Below are 21,444 nucleotides of genomic sequence, written 5' to 3'. Positions count from 1 at the left end.
TTTAAATGACAATTCAGTAGGTAGACAAACCAGTAGGTTTCATCAGAATTATCAACAGTGCATCATAAAATTATTTCATGATATTTTCTAACTCCTAAGAGTTAATTCCATCCCAAGAAAATATATTTTAATAAACAACAGGTTAAAATCTAAATTAACAGTGTGATAATCAAGTTTTTTAGGGAAGAGAGGAATAGGGCCTGATTTATCTCTACATCATCAAGAGGAAGATGAGTGGGCCAAACTGGATCCTAAATGAAGTTACAAAAGTAATTAAACACGCAGCGACAGTGACATCTAGTGTTAACAATCGCAAGCCACTAGGCTACCATTAAATCCTCCGGAGTGTTAAAGAAAACTATTCAAAGCTCCTCTTCTTTAAAAACCAACAAATACAACTTGCGCATGGTATCTAAAAGTTACCCATAATCAGTGTTTCAATGGGTTTCCTTCTAGATGTTAAAAAAACTTTAAGAGAAAAACATAACACTAAAGACCGAAAAGTAAAAGGTATTGTTTATTTTGTGTGGCCAAGATCTGTAACTGCTCCCCTTGGTCACAGAGTTTAATGCAAAGGTAACCCGGGACATGTTCTGATGAGTGTATCATAAACATTTACACTTACAGCTGTAAAAGCAAAGATACTGCACAAGCTAGTGGATGACACATCAAGAAAAAGCAATTTAGGACATTTTAGGAATACCTGAAGAAGATGCAAAGAAAAAAAAACTTTAGCTGTTGCACTGAGAAACAAGCTCTGCATTTCAGCCTTTGCTACCTTGCTATATTTTTGCTGCTTTGAAAGGTCCACTTATTAAACAGTAGGTATTTTTGCCCAAGGGCTAGAATTTGCAGCATAGGTTAATTTACTACAGCATTTTTATACTTTTATGCTCTAGATGAATCTATAAAAGTTAAGCAAAATTCCAAAAATTATTTTTGGCCAGGACAATATTTTGTAAAAAGTAAAGTTAGCATTAGATGGCGCTTACCTATTTTTTTTGGAAAGTTCATCCTTTCCCCTTTTAACTCCAAATATTCTTGTGATCAAGGTACTGAAGAGAAGTGTGGATGAATTTCTCACCTAATGTAAAAATAAACATACAATAAGGGCTAAGAAATATTCATGGCATGAAACCAACATTTACAATGTTCAAACTAGACACTCAAAATCATTACCCAACTGGCTAGTGTAAGGCTAAAGAAAATATGGTTTGTGTTCATAAAATAAGACAATTTTCAAAAACTTTATAGTAATTCAATGACTTCCTCTTAAACTGAGCTCTACAATCTAACCACATGCACACGACACAGCTCTTTCCTATACTTTTAATATTACCACCAACTGTTTTCATCATCTATTTGTATTTGTATCATCAAATAACACTTCTTTAAAAAAATAAATTCATTTTTCCATATCTCTTCTGATGATGAATATCCCAGGAAAGAACTCAGCTCTTTCCATTTATTTTCGGTAATCATTTACCTATGAGAAAATATTTATAAGACCTAACTCAAAGAATCCATGTTATTACTATGACCAAGAAAATATTTACTATCCAAGATGTTGTCATTAACCCCATAATGCCAGTAACCTAATAAAGTAATTTTAACACTAAAATTATCTGAAACAACTGGTTAAGAAAAATAAGAGGAAAGAACTAACATTAGTAAACATAAATCATTTCTTCAAGATGATAATAATAGAGCATATCTATTCCCAAACCAGTGTGTCAAGATGCTTTGCTATATCATAAAAATGTCTTGAATGCCATGGCATATTGGGCTTCTTCAACTACCTTGCCAAATCAGAGCAGAGATACATGAATATGTACTGACTTTCCTACTGCATGTAAGGCATTATACTAGAACCATGGAAGACACACACTTATTGCCAACACAGGGCTTATATTCTAATTAGATATGTGTCATAATCACATGGCATGTTAGGTAGCAACATAAGAAGAAGTGTAATTATAAGTAACAATGTAAGATTTAGAAAAGAGCTTCCTGAAACCACTGCAGAAAGGGTCACAAACTCCAGGGCCCACAAGGACCAGTGAGTGACAGGCACAGCAGAGGACTGGGTCTAATGCAGTCACTATTCAGCTTTAGCTGAGTTGTTGCCATGAGAGAATGTAAGCTCAGTGTTGCCAGATTTTCTGTTTTTTCAAGAGAAGCCAGAAATCCCAACTTTTATGTGAAATCTCACTATTTTGAAGTGTTGGTAACAAATTAAAGAAAAAAAAAAAAACAATTGTAGAGGCCAAATAAAACACAGTTGTAGGCTAGATTTGACCTATCAGCCACCAGATTGCAACCTCTCCTCTAGAAGCCCAAGACTGACTCAATTCATGAATGGAAACTCTAGAAGTGGACTACAGATACACTGGCACAATTCATACCAAAATTGCAATGAAACGCTAAAATTGGACAAATTCACTTATGTCCATTCAACAGTCAACAGACATTAATGAAGCCACTACTATGTGCCCTACCTAATATCCCCAAACAACAGCCCTTCTGCCCTGGCTCAGGTCTTGATCATCTCCTACCTAAACTATTGACTTAGGTCCCAAGCCTCCTAGGTATAAGACGATTTGGTAAAGTTATCTAGGGCCCTGCCTTCTCTCAGGATTTGCACAAAAACATAAAAAGAAAAAACAGAAACACCAAACTCCACCTTGCTCTAAATCAAACTTTCTGACAAAGGCTGCCAGATGCAGTCAAGTTAAATCAGGAGTGCCTGGAGATTAAAGAGGATGCCTACCAAGGCAAACCTTAATGAAAACTGTAGAGGACTGTTTTACAAAGTGAATGGGCATTCCCTTGTTTGACTCAATAGGCTGGAGACAGGAGACATATAACCTCTTTTAGTAATACTAAGACCGATCAGTAGGTTCCAGTATTATCAGCCTGATCCATTCATTATCAAGTTCCCTCATTAGCAGCCAATGATCATCATTACCTATTCTAGTAGGTGTGGCAAAATGGTGATATTCTACCATTAATTAATTACAATTGTCAGAAAACCTACTATTGAAAAAGAAAAAGCTTTCCCTCATCAGCTGTTTGGTTACCCTGTTACTCAACTAGCACAGAATTATTTCCAAAAATTTACCAGTTTGCAGAATTTCATGCCATATCAACCTTTGGTCAGCAAAAGTGACCAGATGATGATCTTTTAAGATATTTTTAAAATAAATTTTCCTTTTATTGAGATATAATTTGCACACCATAAAAATTCACCATTTTAAAGGGTATTAATCAGTGGTTTTTACAATATTCACAAAGTAGGAAACTATCACCACTACCCAATTCCAGGATATTTTCATCACTCCAAAATGAAACTCTTCACATTAGTAGTCATTCCCCACCCTCCCACACTAGGCAAGCACTAATCTAGTTTCTGTCTCTATGGATTTGCCTATTCTGGACATTTCATATTCATGGGATCCAATAATATGCAGCCCTTTTTCTCTGGCTTCTTTCATTTAGCTGTTCTCAAGGTTCACCCATGTTGTAGCATGTATCAGTATGTCATTCCTTTTTATGGCTGAATAATATTCCATTGTGTGGATAAAGCACATTTTTAAAATCTACTCATCATTTGATGGACATTTGGGTTGTTTCCACTTTTTGGCTATCATGGATAAGAATGCTATGAACATTCATGTACAAGTTTTTGTGTGAATATGTTTTCATTTCTCTCAGGTATATACCTAGAAGTGGTACCGCTGGGTCATATGGTAACTTTTTGTTAAACATTCGAAGAATTGCTCAAGTGGCGATACCATTTTATATTCTCACTAGCAACATATAAGGGCTGTGATTTCACCAATTCTCCAAATCCTCCCCAACATTTGTTTTTGTCCATCTTTTTAATTATAGCTATCCTAGTGAGTATGAAATGATATCCCATTGTGGATTTGATTTGCATTTCCCTAATGATTACTGATGTTAAGCATTTTTTCATGTGCTTATTGGCCATTTGTATATCTTTTTTGGAGAAATGTACTGAAATTCTTTGTCCATTTTTTAATTGGGTTGTCTTTTTATCATTAAGTTATAAGAGTTCTTTATATATTTTGGGTACTAATCAAATATATGATTAGCAGATATATGATTTGTAAATATTTTCTCTCATTCTGTCAGTTGGCTTTTCATTTTCTTGATAGTATCCTTTGAAACACAGAAATTTTAAATTTTGATCAAGTCTAATTATCTCTTTTGTTGCTTGTGCTTCAGATGGCATATCTAAGAAATCATTATCTAATTCAAGGTCACAAAGATTTACACTTACATTTTCTTCTAAAAGTTTTATCGTTTTAGCTCTTACATTTAGGACTTTGATTCATTTTGAGTTAATTTTTTAATATGGTATAAGACAGGAAGCAAAGTCATTCTTTTGTATGTGGACATCTGGCTGTCCCAGTACCATCTGTTGAACATACTATTCATTATTGAATTGAATTGTCTTGGTACCTCTTTTACTAAATGTTAGGTTTTCTTTCTGGACTCTTCTCTCCATTCCATTGATTTATGTATGTCTGTCCTTATGCCAGTACCACACTGTCTTGATTGCTGCTTTGTCATAAGTTTAGAAATTTGCACATGTGAGTCCTCCAACTCTGTTCTTTTTCAAGACTGTTTTGGCTATTCTGAGTCTCTTGTATTTCCATCTGAATTTTGGGATCACCTTGTCAATTTCTGCAAAAAAGTCAGATGGAATTTTAACACATTGTATTGAATCTGTAGACCAACTTGGAGAGTGTTGCCATTTTAACACTATCAAGCCTTCCACGCCATGAACATTACTTACTTAGTAATGTTCCACTTAGGCCTCCTTTAATTTCTCTCAACAATGTTTTGTAATTTCCAGCGTTCAAGTCTTACACTTCTTTGGTTAAATTTCTTCCTAAGTATTTACTCTTTTTTTTTTTTTTTTTTTTTTGTGAGGAGATCAGCCCTGCGCTAACATCCGCCAATCCTCCTCTTTTTTTGCTGAGGAAGACGGCCCTGGGCCAACATCTGTGCCCATCCTCCTCCACTTTACATGGGACGCCGCCACAGCATGGCTCACCAAGCAGTGCGTCGGTGCGCGCCCGGGATCCGAACCAGCGAACCCCGGGCCGCCGCAGCGGAGCGCGCGCACCTAACCACTTGCGCCACCGGGCCGGCCCCAGTATTTACTCTTTTTGATGCTATTATAAATGGAATTGGTGTTTTTTGTTTGTTTGTTTTTGTTTTTGTTTGGTGAGAAAGATTCACCCTGAGCTAACATCTGTTGCCAATCTTCCTCCTTTTTTGCTTGAGGAAGATTAGCCCTCAGCTAACATCTATGCCCATCTTCCTCTGTTTTATATGTGGGTCACTGCCTCAGCATGGCTGACTAGTGATGCAGGTCCACGCCTGGGATCCGAATCCATGAACCTGGGCTGCTGAAGCGGAGCATGCCAAACTTAACCACCACATCATGGGGCCAGCCCCCAGAACTGTTTTCTTAATTTCATTTCTAGGTTCTTCATTGCTAGTGTACAGAAATGCAATTGATTTTGTATATTGATCTTGTGCCCTGCAACCTTGCTGAACTTGTTTATTAGCTCTAATGTTTTTTGTGTGAGTGTGGTTTCCTTGGGATTTTCTATATACAAGATCAAGTCATTGAAAAACAGAGATAGTTTTTCATCTTCCTTTCTAATCTGGCTGATTTTTATTTCTTTTTCTTGCCTAACTGCCCTACTTACAACCTGTGACAAGAGTGGATATCCTTGTCCTGTTCCTGATCTTAGGGGTAAAGCTTTCACTCTTCCACCATTAAGTACATTGTTAACTATGGGTTTTCCATTGATACTCTTCATTAGGTTGAGAAAGGTTCCCTTCCATTCCTAGTTTATTGAGTGTTTTTAACACGAAATGGTGGTGTCAAATGCTTTTCCTGCATCTGCTTAAATGATTATGTGGTTTTTGTCCTTTAGTCTATTCATGTAGTGTATTACATTAATTGACTTTCAACTGAAAAGTTGAAAAAATAATATTCTATATTTTAAAAGTGTAGACATTATAGAACATAACATTAAAAAAAGTTATTGTAAATGTAGAGCAAAATAACTAGCATGGAAGACTCTACTTGTTACTTAAGATAGAAAAGTGTCCCTGTGTTTCTGTGTGATAGTATAAATGGTTCAAGGACACCTGTTTCAGGTGTTCCTTTTTATTTTCTAATATTTCATCCACATTTTCTGTCGCTGTCCACTATAAAGCTAATGAGGAGGAAAATTAACTAGAAGTACAATGAGAAAGAGGTTGTGACTGATTAACAAACTGTATTATCAATTCCTAAATCATTGATAGTAAATGTTAATGTGAATCATTGATGTTAACTCTTAATGTGGTTAATGACAAAGGTCATTAATGGTACTAATATATTTTGAAAAATTCATAGTAGTAACAGCAGTGAAAACATGCCCTGTTTGGGAAGGATGGATCAAGGAGAATGCAAGTAAAAAGGAGAGTAACAATAGAAAAGAGTAAGCAGTAGTTAAGTTAAAAATGGAGAGAACACGGGCCAGCCCGGTGGTGTAGTGGTTAAGTTCGCACGCTCCGCTTCAGCGGTCCGGGGTTCGCAGGTTCAGATCCTGGACATGGACCTACACACCGCTTATCAAGCCATGCTGTGGGAGGTGTCCCACATATAAGGTAGAGGAAGATGGGGCAGAGATGTTAGCCCAGGGCCAATCTTCCTCAGCAAAAAGATGAGGATTGGCAACAGATGTTAGCTCAGGGCTAATCTTCCTCACCAAAAAAAAATGGAAGAACAGAATGGCTGCCAAATAACTCCAGCTATAATCAATTCTTATTACAAGAAAAACACCAGAAAACTTTCCTGTTCCCTTACCTCCTTCTCCACCAAGCCCCCAAAATACAGTTGACAGGAACTTGGTATTCAACCAAAAATTAACAACTGCTACCAAAGCTTTTCCCTTTTATTCACTGAGTACATATACTTTTTCTCTTTTTTCTAGCATGAAAAAGCTTCCATATAGGCTGTGTAAGATACAGAAGAGTTAGGTAAATGAAAAGAAAATTAGGTTTCACAAAGCTGTGGATGTATGTAGAAATGCATATGCATGTATATATGTTCATGTGTACATATGTACATATTTTTCTTATATATGCATGGCTTTTCTTATATAACATAAATGCTCCCTTGTCAAATATTTAAAAAATATGGATGGAGAGCCTACCAGGTGCAATCACTATGTGGTATGGTCATTTATACTCCATACACTTTCACCCTTAACAGACAGTCAGGTCTTTGAGGATGAGATCTGCATATAATATTATAAAATATTTTGTTGAGTGTATATGGTGCCACTTAATAGTAGAAAGGAATACTTTCTGAAAAAATTAAATGAGATTTGGATTCTAATCTGCCTTTCATCACTTCTTAGACATGTGACCTTGAAAAGGACACTTAAAACTTTAGGTCACAAGTCCCTTGCCTGTTAATCCAAAAAAACTACTGGGATTTCTGTGTCTATAATTAAGGGGAAGGCCAGCCATGTTCTGAAGTTCATGGTGACTTTCTTTCAAAGTAGCAAGACACCTTACTCATGAGAAGACAAAAGAAGTGACAGAGCTTCTGCTAGCCCATACAGCAACTATGTGTGAATCAGAAAAAAAGTACTCTTCCTGAGAGTGAATAAAGCTCCATGCCAAGGCATGTAGCATAATAAATAGAACATGGCTGAGTTTCAGCACCATACAGCCCTCAGCCTAGCACCCTTGTGCCAACCTCTAAACCACCAGAGGGCCTAGAGACGTTGGTGCCAACAGAGGCACAGAGTACAAATGGCAGCGCTACTGGGAATATCTGAAGGGCTCTTTTTTCCTCCTCAGAAACTCACTGCATACTATGAAACAGAGTTGGCCTGACAGAAGCAAACTAAAGATATACCAAATAAAAATATAAACCCAGTGTGGGTCTTAGAAGGACTCTAAAGTGGCATAATCAATGGAGTTTCTGAGCAAGATGCAAAGAGGAATTACCTGCCTTGCAATGAGGATGCAGGAAAAGAAGATTAGGTGTTCCACAGTCACTGAACGTAAAAAAGAGAATGACCAGAAACGTCTCAGTTTCCAAAAACTGCCCAGAAAATGCTCAGTTTCCATATATATGGACATATAAATTACTTTCTGTTACCTAAAGTTTTAACTAAACTAGCTTCATCTCTAAAATATATGTCAAAGATTATCACTTGTCACCATCTTTACTAATATTTCTCTGTTCTGAGCCACCATCATCTCTTGGCAGAACTATTACAATAGCTTCCTGATTGGTCTTCCTCCATTCCTCTTGCCACCTTACAATTGAGTCTCTACTTTTAACTATATCAGTCAGATCCCATCACTCCTCTACTGAAACCCTCTCATGCAGGGTTTTTCAACAGCAGTTGGAGCCACAGTTTCAAACCCCAGGTCGACCCCAACTATACCCATGGAGGCTGTGACTTATGCAGCCATTTCCAGACTGAGATGAGATGCTACATTACAGGATATGGGATCTGGCTTCTCTAGCAGCTGCCCATGGGTTATACCAACACCTGCCCAAGTTGTGTTAATACCCCAAGGGGTGAACTTTGACCAGTAAGAGACAGGAAATGAGACTGTTCGAAGAAGTGGTAGTTTCCCATGGCCTGGCTAGAAGATGACCACATGGCTAGAAGATATACCACGTGATGAGACACTCAGCTCAGTTTTCCTACATGGGTAAGGCCCGCTTGGTAATGTCTTTCCTCTTTCCTTGCCTCACTTCCCTTTTTCTTCATTCTTGCTGCTTTGGGTTTGTATCACTCAATAAACCTAAGCACATAGGCTACACCTCCAGCTTTGTTTTCTAAGGAACAGGACGAAAACACTACAAGGTAAGAAAAACGCACCTTCTTTGTATTCCTGTAACACCCAAAACTTTCCCCTATAATAGCACAGATTCTAGAGTCAGACAGAAGAGTTGTGTGTCCTTAGACAAAGTTATTTTTGCCTCTCTGAGCCTTGTTCTCCTTATCTGTAAAAGGGAGATTAAAATAACAGAAGCTACCTCACAGGGTTCTGAGCATTAACTGAGATAATCAATGTAAATGATGCCAGGCACACGGAAAATACTCAATAAGACAACCATTATTATGATTATGTCTTATTTATCTTTGTATTTCCAGTGCTTAATACATCGTCTGCAACGCAGTAGGTACACCTAATGCCTAACATGTTTACAGCAATACATTTCCCTGTAGTTTAAAAATGTCAAATAGGTGGCAAAGACTGAGAGATTTGCATGGTCTCAATAAAAAAGACTGATGAATCTGTAAAAACAAATTAAATATATACATGAATGCTTCCTGGAAAATTTTCCTTTACTGCAATATTAAAATTATTAAGTTCATTTTACTTGTGTTTTCTTCTTCCCTAACTTATCAGGAAAAACAATTAAATCAAAAGTACAGATGTAGTCACCTTAAGACACAAGATATATTCCTGAGAAGATGTGTACAAATCAGATTTCTGTAAACTAAACCATATTTCACATGCAATCAGGAAAAGTCACTCTTTAAATGACTTCAACAGAGAATACTGCAGTAAATTGTTTTGTAAAATAAAGAGTTCTTTATATTCATTGATTATGTTGATTTATGATTTTGATGTATCTTAGATTAGGTTTTTTTAAGGAAGGAAACATAATCAATATATTAAAGTCACAGTATGAATCATTAGCTCTGATGTTTATTTTCTCTAGTAAAGCAAACAAACTGAATGAAACAAAAAGATTCCTCCATAACCAGTGTTAAAAAGGACGATGCCCCAAAATAAAACTATACATAAGCACTTATATATATTTATGCAGTCTTTGTGGATATTTGTGTGCATATGAGTACTACACACATACAAAACCCACATAGAAAAAAGGAGGAAAATGCATCAAAATGCTAATAATGATTACATCTGTATGGTAGTTTGACAGGTGATTTTTACCTTTCTGTTTATGCTTTTATCTTCAAAATGGCTGCAGTGCACATGTGTTACTGTGTAAAGGCCTCAAAAAAGACTTTAAAAAAATGAACCACTCATTTCTGATACTTTCAGTTTTCCTAAAAAGTTGTAAAAGTCACCAGGTTTTACTTTCTCAAAGCTCTTTCACAGAGAACATTTCTTTGTTCATCTTGAAGAAAACAATACTGATATTTTTGGCAATCTGTTTTATGATCTCTAGCTTCCTGATGGTCAAGCCATATTCCTACCTCTATGACTCTACTGACGGTACACAGGTATTGCTCCGCTTACTGTAAACGCAAAAGGTAAACACTGTGTCCTCAGGAGTAGTTAGGCAATGCTCCTAGATAGAATTTCAGACATTTGACTTTCTTACAGGAAGATGTACAATTTTCCAGGCAAGAGTTGGCAACCTTGAGGATTCCTCTTAACATTAAGAGTCTGTGCCTTTGGCTACACTGCAATATACTGACTCAATTACAGGCTTATTATACAGTTATGAAATGGTTTGTGCAGCTCACTAATTGGAAAGCCTGCCTTTCCAGTAAATTCTTCATTCTACAGGTAATGTATTATGGTCTACCTTCTTTTCTCCTCTCCCTTTGCCAGTCAAGCATCTACAAACCATAGGTTAGTCTTCTTTACTCTAGAAGGCACAATGATGTAGGAAAACAACAAAATCATGGTGTTTCTCCCAGGAATCATGAAAAAACCTGTGAAAGTTTACTTTCTTACATCCAAGAACTATAATGGGTATTGCCAACTATCTTTAGAGTTCTGAATCAAAAAGTTTCTGGACAGTGATCATATTGCAAAAGAAAATGTGACTCAGTGTTTAACCTCTTGCATTTTAATGCTTTGTGAATGTTCATTTTTTTCACCTTTTGAGAGAGTGTATTTATAACACTCACTTAACACACTGATACCCAGAACCCACAGCATCCAAAAGAAAGACACATTAAGATACTAAGAGTCGTTCTGCTTCCAGCTCAACATCACTAATCATTAGGGAAACGCAAATCAAAACTAGAGTGAGACACTACCTCACACCCATTAGGATGGCTGTTATCAAAAAAAACAAAAAAACAAAAAAAACGGAAAATAACAAGTGTTGGCGAGGATGTGAAGAAAATGGAACTTTTGTGCACTGCTCATGGGAGTATAAGAAGGTGCTGCCACTGTGGAATACAGTTTGGCAGTTCCTCAAAAAGTTAAACACAGAATTACCATATGATATACACGAAAGAATTGAAAGCAGGGACTCAGATACTTGTACACCAATGTTCACTGTAGCATTATTCGCAATAGCCAAAAGGAAACAATGCAAATGTCCATCAACAGATGAACAGATAAACAAAATGTCATATATACACACAACGGAATATATTATTCAGCCTTCAAAAGAAATGAAATTATGATACATACTACAACATGGATGAACCCTGAAAACACTAAGTGAAATAATCCAGACATGAAAGGACAAATATTGTATGATTCCACTTATACGAGGTACCTAGAATAGGCAAATTCATGGAGACAGAAAGTAGAACAGAGCTTACCAGGGGCTGGGAAAGGGGGTGATGTAGAATTACTGTTTAATGGGTACAGAGCTTCTATTTGGGATGATGAAAAGTTCTAAAAATGGATAGTGGTGATGATTGTGCAACACTGTGAATATATTTAATGACACTGAATTGTGTACTTAAAAACGATTAAAATGGTAAATTTTTAAAAAGAGATAATTGACAGTTTAAACAAAAATAATAACAATATAGTGTGGGTTTACAAAATACATAAACGTTAAATGTAAAATAACAGCACAAAGATCGGGAGGAGAGAAATAGAAATACATCCTGTTAGGTTCTTATACTTTAAGTGAAGTGGTATAATATCACTTGAGAGTATACTGTGATGTTAAAGATATATACTGTAAACCCTAGAGCAATCACTAAAATAAGAAAACAAGCCAACAAAGGGGACAGAATGCAACCATAAGATGCCAAGAGTCAAAATGGAGGTGGATCCAAGGATTTATCCCTTAGAGAAACTCCTTGATAAAATGCAGTACATATTTTTTATCACCCAGTGAAAGGCTAGTTTATTAAAACTTACTCAGGAGTATAATTAAGTCAGTGAAAATAAATGGCAAAAGCACTTACAGCCCAGACTGGTGATGTAAAGCCCAAAATTGCAGCCTTAGCTCCATCAGCAACATAAGGAATAATATTTCCTCCTAGACGCGTATCTCTATACAAGGCTCTAAGGATATTTAAAGCATGAACCTAGAATAACAAGTTTAAAATCAGTTGTGGGTTGAAGACTGTGGTAATTCTAAATCTGTACATATTCAATAGCATAGCCTGAAAACAAAAAAAATAATGAATTATAAGAAGAAACAGAAAATCCACAAATGAAATAGCAGATTTTAATAAAACACACCTAACAATTGATAAATCAATTTTTTTAAAATTAATAAGATTTGAACAATGCAATAAAAGCTAGATCCAACCGACATATATAGAATATGTAAGAGACAACATTCTTTTCAAGCACACATGAAACATTTATTTTTTTAAAAGAACTGAAACCTAGCTACAAATAAAGTCTCAACACATACCAAACAATTAATATCTTACAGATTACACTCTGATCACAGTGGAATTAAGTGAGAAATCATTTTCTTTAAATACTTTAAGAACTGACACATTTTAAAACACTGGCCAAAGAAAAAAATGTTTTAATATTCAGAGCTGAACAAAAACAAAGATACTACACATCAACACTTGTGGGATGCACTTTAAGTGGAACTTAAAGGAAATGTATACTTTACATGCTTCTATCTTAAAAAAGACTAAAAATAAATGTGCTAAGTATCCAATTAAGACAATAGAAAAAGAAAAATAAACTCAAAATAGAGAAAGAAAATTAAAAACAGCAGAAAATTTGAAAACAGCAATGATATAACTAAGAGCATTAACAAAACCAAAAGCTGATTCTTTGAAAAACAAACAAACCTCTGACAAGACTAACCAAGAAGAGAGAGAAGAAAATAAGCAATACTGTAAATACCAAAGAGGACATGACTATAAATACATCAGAAGATAAAGCAAAAATAACACAATGAATAATACTACCCTAATCAATTTGAAAAATGAAGGCAAAATGAATAATTTCCTAGAAAATAGAATTTATCAAAACAAATTCAAGGAGAAATTGAAAAGCTAGATAAATATTACCATTATATAAAGAAAATCAATAGTTAAAAACCTTACCCACAGACCAAAAAGAAAACAAAAACCAAACCCAACAAAATAACCACACACAAAAAAAGATCCACATGATTTTATGGATGAATTCTACCAAATAGTCAAAGAATAGAATCCCATGAATTCTACCAAATATTCAACGAATAGATAATCCCAATCTTATATAAACTGTTTAGAGAAGACTCCCAAATTTATTTTATCAATCGAGTACAGCCTGGCTATCAAAATCAGGTAAGGACAACTACTGTGGGAAGATGGTAGTATCTGTTAAAGCTGCATATCCCCAAGAACCACCCCTAGATCTCTACTCAAAAAAAATGCCCATATACGTTCACCATTAGGCATGCACAAGAATGTTCTTAAAAGTACTATTCTTAATAGCCCCAATTTAAAAACTACCGAAATGTTCATCAACAGAAGAACAGATAAATAAATTGTATAATATTATATAGCAATTAAAATTAATAAATTACAACATGGATGGGTATCATAAACATAATGGTGGTCAAAAGAAACCAAATCAAAAGAGTATATAATGTATGGTTTCATTTATATAAAATTTGAAAAAACAGGTAAAACTAAAACTAAGGTGTTAAAGTTAGGCTAGTAGTTACCCTCAGGGAAAACATGCTGATTAGAAGGGAACATGAGGGGGCTTTCAGGTGCTAAGATGTTCTCCTACTTGTGTTTTACACAAGTGTGTTCATTTTGTGAAACTTTACTGAGATACACATATGATTTGTACACGTGTTTGAATGTATATTATAACTTAATAAAAAAATTCACATAAAAAATAGGGACAGGTACAGCATGAAAAAGGAAAACCACAGGCCAATTTCACTTAGGAATCCAGTGAAAATATGCAAAAATATTTTTAAAAAAATTTTTAAGTGAATCTAGCAATGTGTAAAAAAATTCATCATGTCAAAGTTGGGGGTTCATTCTCTGTATGCAAAGACCATAAGCATTTAAACACACCAGCAACATATAATTGTTAAAACACCATTTATAATCGCAAGAAAAAATATAAAATATGTAGAAATAAATTCCACAAAAGACCTATAAGACTTTTATGGAAAACTGTTTTTAAAAACAATGAAAGACATTGAGCAAGATCCAAATAAATGGAGAAATAAGCCATGCTCATGGACTAGAAGATTCAATACATTAAAAAAGTCATTCTCCCCAAATAAATCAATAAATTTAAATTCCAACCAAAATTCAAAAAGGGCTGTTTGTTGAACTTAACAAGCTAATTCTAAAACTCATATGGAAGAGTAATGGGACAAATATAGCCAAGGCAATTCTGAAGGAAAAAAAAGGGAGATTCACCCTACCAGACATCACAACTTGTCAAAAAGATAGAGTAATTAAAATAGCGATTTTGGCCCAGGGATAGACTAATAGACCAATAGAATAGAGCACAGCAACAGACACGCATATTGATAGAAACAGTACATGACAGAAGTGGTACTATAAATCAAGGTGAAAGGATGTACTATATCAAAAATGCTTGTATATTAGTTATTCAAATGGAAAATAGTAAAATTATTTTCTTACTTTACACATCAACAAAAAGAAATTATAGGTGGTATAAAGACAGAAATAGGGCAAGCAAAACTTAAAAACTTTAAAAAGAAAATATAAAATATCTTTCTGATCTTGGGGTATGAAAGGATTTATTAAACAAGATCCAAATGCAGAAATCATAAAAGAAGAGGACATATTCCATTTTATTAAAATTTAAAACTTTCATGCAATAATACAGACCATAAGCAAAGTGAAAAGAGAAGCCATAGATTGAGAGAAGATATATGTAATTCAAATAACAAAAAAAGAATTAATATCAGGATAACAATTTTAAAACAACAACAAAAAACCCAACTCGTGCAAAACAAAGACAACTAAATTAAAGGTAGGTAAAGTCTTTAAATAGACAATTCACAGAAGTAATCCAAAAGACTAATAAATATATGAAAAGACGTTAGAGCTAGCCAGTTATCAAAGAAATACAAAATAAAATGGGGAAACACCATTTCCTATCAAGTAGAAAGGCAAAAATTGGGGGCCAGCCCCGTGGCTTAGCAGTTAAGTGCGTGTGCTCTGCTACTGGCGGCCTGGGTTCGGATCGCGGGTGCGCACCGACGCACTGCTTCTCCGGCCATGCTGAGGCCGCATCCCACATACAGTTAAATTGCTGTATGTCAGCAATTTAGAAGGATGTGCAACTGTGACATACAACTATCTACTGGAGCTTTGGGGAGAAAAAGGAGGAGGATCGGCAATAGATGTTAGCCCAGGGCTGGTCTTCCACAGCAAAAAGAGGAGGATTGGCATGGATGTTAACTCAGGGCTGATCTTCCTCACAAAAATAAATAAATAATAAAAATAAAATAAAAAAAAAAAGAAAGGCAAAAATTGAATACAATGAAACACCATCCACAAATTAAAATGAACTTGGAGCTTACTAATCTTAACTTGACTGAAAAATCCCAAACTATAAAAAGATGTGTAGATGATATCATTCATGTAACAAAAAAAAAGTCATAAAAGAATGAAAAAAATGCATGGGAATGATCTGGATCACTGATTATAGCTGAGGAGGAAGAAAGGGGAACGGGATGGGGAGGAATCCATAGTGTAAGCAATTTAACTGTAATGTTTTACTTCTTAAACTTGGAATTGGTGTCATGGATGGTTATTATTTCAGAATATTTCACAGATACATTAAAAAAATAACAAAGAAGTAAACCATGGGAGGTGAGAAGGAAAGCAAACCATCAACTAATGCCTAGAAGACTAGTCAGAGACAACAGTTTAAAATTTTACCAATTTAATAAAAATGATCACTAAAATGCCATTAAGGTTCTTGAAGTAGAATAGGAGAGTAATTGCCAGCACTCTTTAAAACCAAACTCCATTATTTTTAGATTTTACTTATAAAAAAGAGTACTTTTTTTAAAGTGATAATCTAGGAAAAAGGAACCAATTATATTTTTCACATTTTGTTGGAAAATATCTTCAAGTGATCACTTTGGAAAGGTGATTAATAACATTTTATTTAAAATTTTTAAAGACATAAGTTTCACATCTTATAGTCACAACTCACTATGTGCCATATGTTAATAAAGGCCATCCTTTCCACCAGTCCACATTCTAGCCCATGGGCTCCCCTTGAACACCTCCCACAGGCTCTGAAATAAAACCAAATGTACTTACTGTACTTGATGGTAAACTTCAGCTCTCAGTGCATTCCCTGACCTCGCATGGGCCTCCCACAGTTGGGTAGGAACACCCTACTATGAAGCAATTACTGAGAAAGCCCAGACAAGAAGTATTTGGCAGGTATTTACTCCCATGGAGCGGAGTGGAGTGGAGCTGTGAGGAGTGCTTAACCCAGTTTCAAACACACATGCATACATACTTAACCCAACTTTAGCAGTGACTAAAAGGGATAAGGATTAACTAAAATTAAAATGTTAATGTACCAAAAGTTAGACACTACACTTTAGGGAAAGATTCAACTGCTGAATTATAAAATTTATATCAACTCAAAGAAGCACACATAAAATTTTAAAATGATAGCACATTTATTTTTAAATTTTTAGATGCAATAGTAAGATTATAAAATATTTTATCTAAGTTGGATGTTTTCACCAGAGTTTAAAAATAGTTCATTTTGGTCAATTTATATCAACTAAAGCAATGGTTTATTCTGTGGACGAAAAAGACCAAAACAAAACAAAAAACTATCCAAATAAGCTTCAAATGTCTGTCCTAACTTCAAGAGTTCTATAGCTTTAGCACACACTTTTTTCTTTTTTTTTTTTTGGTGAGGAAGACCAGCCCTGAGCTAACATCTGATGCCAATCCTCCTTTTTTTTTTTTTTTTTGCTGAGGAAGACTGGCCGTGAGCTAACATCCGTGTCCATCTTCCTCTACTTTATATGGGACGCCCCCACAGCATGGCTCGACAAGCAGTACGTCGGTGTGCGCCTGGGATCCGAACTGGCGAACCCCGGGCCGCTGCAGCAGAGTGCCAGCACTTAACTGCTTGCACCACCAGGCAGGTCCCGACACTTTTTTCTTTTAAGTACAGCAAACCTTTAAAACCACTGTCTCCCTAGCAGGGTTTGTGAATTTCCATTATTACCTGGGGGACTGTGCTCGATGAGTCATCTGTAGGCTCAGCCAAAGAGATTAACTCTTTCATTGTTATTTTCAACAAATCCATTTTGCCTTTCTTAGGTTCAGATGCCAACAGCGCCTATGCAAAAACAAGGCAAAAATTAACAGGGCTCTTATTTTACATACACCTATTTGCTACTTCCCAGAATCAACTCCAAAATGCAAAATCCCCTTTATAAAAACATGTGGTATCAAGCAAGTTAATTAAGCCATGTGGCCTTGGGCAAGTAGCTTAACCTCTCCCTCAGATTCTTCAAGCGTAAAATCAGGTGAAGGTGATATCATGGAATCTCCAAAGCCACTTCCAGTTTGCTTGTTAATTACACCATTCTAAGAGGTTGAGAATGGCTCCTGTTGACAACTCTTTAGGACAATAATTAGGTGGCAGGTCTCAGATAAAATAAGCAACTCAGTTTTAGTAACAAATTTCTTTTTTTCAAATTTCTTAAATTTCTTGTAATGATTCTGAAACTTCCTGAAGACTGATCTGTTATTTAATTCTTCACAAAATAGCCTCTACCTGGAAGACTACCAAATTGTAGCATTAGGGACAAAAAGAAATACTATAAACTCCAAAGGGGTCCTATATTTGAATTTTCAGGAGCTGCTTTTTTCACTTTGTGTCTAACATTTTGCCAATATTTAATAAACATAAAAACAGCACATCAAACCACTTGAGGCAATAAAAAAGAATGAAGTACTCATAGATGCTACAACATGGATGAACACTGAAAACACTGTGCTAAGTGAAAGGAGACAGACACAAAAGACCACATACTGTACGATTCCATTTATATGAAATGTCCAGAATAGGCAAATCTATAGAGAGAGAAGATAGATTAGTGGTTGTGTGGGGCTGGGAATAGCAGGGGTATTTCATATGTATGTAGCTACTGGCTTCCAAGAGGGAAAGTTTCAAGCTACTCAGCTTCTTCTGAAGCGTTTATAACCCATAAAAGAGGAAAGTAAAGAAATACACACAAAATAGTCAAGTTTAAAAGAGAAATTTCTCACAGTATATTTATGCTTAGAAAATATATATACTATTTTTTTAATGATCATTCAAAAATTTTTTTATGTCTGTCTGCACAAAAGGTAAGCTCACAAACTAAATACTGCAGTCAGTTTTTCTCCATAGCTAACGCTGAGCAGAGGTTTTCACCAAAACAAGAATATAACTTTATTGGTAAGTGATGCTAAGAGAAATGTGGCCTCCCTGAGTAGATCTTTCTAATAATTTAGATTTTATTCAACTAAAATAAATAAGAAAGCTATACGCAATTATTGAAATATCTTCTTGGAACCATGGCTTTTTTTCCCCAAGAGCTATGCAGTTATGACACTCTTCCCAAGGATGGGCTAAGAAAGTGCATGCCCTGATGGCTCCATCACTAGGACCAATATTTACTACTAGCTGGGAACCAGAGGTGGAATAACCATACAGCACAAACATGCAACTAGACTTTACTGGTGCCTTAACATTTGTCCTCAGACAGACAAATGACGCAAAAACACACTAGGTCAGAATGAATTATAGGTAGGAGAATGAACCACACTGATCCAGACTGGGTCAGATCAGAGAGGAACTGATTTCTGAAGATCACCAAAATCCATCCAGCAGAACTACCTCAATGAGCTCTGTATCAAATCAACACATCTGCAACTGATGCCCATTGTCATCAAAAAAATCATGACTCCAGGAATTTGAGGGAGGAATAGGAAAAAATGTAGGGGCACTAAAAACCAGAGATTTCATTTCAGTTATTTTCATTTCTTTCATTCTGCCATCCCCATTCCTGGATTTTATCTTACTGAATATTAAACAAAGACTTTTCAGAGCAGAGTCTGATTTAGTATTGTGAGGACTTTGGTTTTCACTCTTTGGATTCATGAAGGTGAGAGCCACTTCACTTTCACACTGTAGAAATAAAATATTGTCCTATCAAATAGCAATATCTGGGTGTGCTGACATGGAGCAATCTCTAAGATATAATGTTAAGTAAAAAAAAGCAAGGGGCAAAACAGTGTGTATAGTATGCCTTCATCTGTGCTCAAACAAGGAAAACGCACTCACACACACATCCCTTCTCACATGCAGAGGGCTTCCAGAGCCAGGCTGCCTGGGCTCCAGTCTTTGCTCTGTTCTTACCATCTCTGTGGCCTTTGGCGAGTCACTTAACTCTTCTAAGCCCTAGTTTCTTCAACTATAATATACGGCTGATAACAGGACCCATGTCATGGGGCTTGAGGAAGGATTAAATGAGATGATGTATGTGAAATACCACTTATAAATGTTAGCTATTATTAGGATTCGGATTATTTTATGCATGGACATTTTATGGAAGGATTCAAAAGACACTGTTAACACTGGTTGCCCACAGAGAGTCTTAAGGGTCTTGAAATTAGAAGACTATTTTTTCTAATTTAAAAAAAAAAGGCAATATGTGCACTTCCTGGAAGTGAGCAATGAATGTGCCACAGTGATGTCTGCCTACTTAATACACAGGCGGAAATCTATATCAACCCTTGTTCATATTACAAGACTGACTTCTTAGAGGGTTTATTCCAAGAATAGATCTGTCACAGGAACACACTGTCCACACATTAAAGCAAAGCCCCAAATGCTACAGTGGTGAAAAGACAGAAATAACCCTTATGCAATATGCTCACTCACATGTCAAGGGGGTTAGAATACACTACTATCAAAAAACAAGCAAACAGCTACAGTCCTGTAGATAAGTACCTGTATGTAGAAAGGAATTCCAGCACTGCGCCTTGTAACACAGAGTTTAGATGAAGGATCACTGCATTTAATTTCCTCTAAAACATTCCATAACCACTGTTCTGGTAGCTTTTGCAGACTCACATCAGGGCATCTAAAAGTCATATATAAAGCAAACATCTGAAATTATCAGGTACCAAAAAGTAAAAGTACAAACTACTGATACACATTAACACTGTTACAAAAGAATAAATATCCTTACATTTGGAGGGAGGGAAACTAAAAAATATTTCACTTTCTACTTTTCATCTACTTTCCTCTTTATTATGGGTCTTAGGATTTGAAGTGATTACAGACTCCATTTCTTACAAAAGCACGCAAAGCATGTGTCTTGTCTGCAAAATAAGCTTTAATATCTAGGCTCACACCCATACTCAAATGTTCTGAAGGTTAATCAAGCTCTCACAGATGTTCTCTACTGCAAAACTCAAGATTTCTTTATAGTTTATTGTAATTTATGTTCTACATTTACAGAGATTCTACATAGTCAAAGAAAACACACTTTAAAGAATAGTTATTAATCATTTTCATCTCTCTCAAAATGTGGCCTCCATGAATAAAATTTTCAACCAGATCCTATGGAGAATTAATAAAGCAAGCTATCCAGGAAGAGTTATAAACATTTTGGGGTTATTTGGATATTACTGTTAGTGAGATTCTGCTCTATTATATTAAGCATTATTCTGAGTGCTTAAGAACATTTAATTAAAAAAATTTTTGTAACTTATGCCCTACCAGATGGTATAACATTCTAAGAAATAGCTTATTCAATGGTAGATAGATACAATTATTTTAGGAGGATTGTAATTGGATTTAATTAAAAGTAATATATGAAAATTAAAAAGGAGAGTATTTTTAATTGAGGAAGACATTCTACAGAAAGATAACTGCTTTCTAATGTACAGTGAGAATTAGATCTCTTAAAAACACATGCAGGGGGCCGCCTGGTGGGCAGTGCTCCGCTTCAGCGGCCCGGGTTCGCAGATTCGGATCCTGGGCACGCAATGATGCACCGCTTGTCAAGCCATGCTGTGGTGGCATCCCACATAAAGTAGAGGAAGATCGGCACAGATGTTAGCCCAGGGCTGATCTTCCTCAGCAAAAAAGAGCAGGATTGGCATTGGATGTTAGTTCAGGGCTAATCTTCCTCACCAAAAACAA

At 35.7% G+C, this 21,444-nt stretch overlaps 1 protein-coding gene across 2 annotated transcripts in view; it reads right to left on the bottom strand.

Moving 5' to 3' along the window:
- THADA (THADA armadillo repeat containing) overlaps positions 1-21,444 on the bottom strand; it is a 312,115-nt gene that overhangs the window by 220,523 nt on the left and 70,148 nt on the right. For both annotated transcript variants that reach the window (XM_058551343.1, XM_058551342.1), the window contains exons 23-26: positions 20,245-20,377; positions 17,467-17,580; positions 12,207-12,329; positions 993-1,084 (exon numbers count right to left, since the gene is read on the bottom strand). In XM_058551343.1, coding sequence (XP_058407326.1) covers positions 993-1,084; positions 12,207-12,329; positions 17,467-17,580; positions 20,245-20,377 — 462 coding nt within the window. The remainder of the gene's footprint in view (positions 1-992; positions 1,085-12,206; positions 12,330-17,466; positions 17,581-20,244; positions 20,378-21,444) is intronic.

This window comes from Diceros bicornis, chromosome 12 (genome assembly GCF_020826845.1).
Source record: "Diceros bicornis minor isolate mBicDic1 chromosome 12, mDicBic1.mat.cur, whole genome shotgun sequence".
Lineage (NCBI taxonomy): Eukaryota > Metazoa > Chordata > Mammalia > Perissodactyla > Rhinocerotidae > Diceros > Diceros bicornis.
The sequence above is the reverse complement of the archived record's forward strand: the minus strand, read 5'-3'. Positions and strand labels throughout refer to the sequence as shown.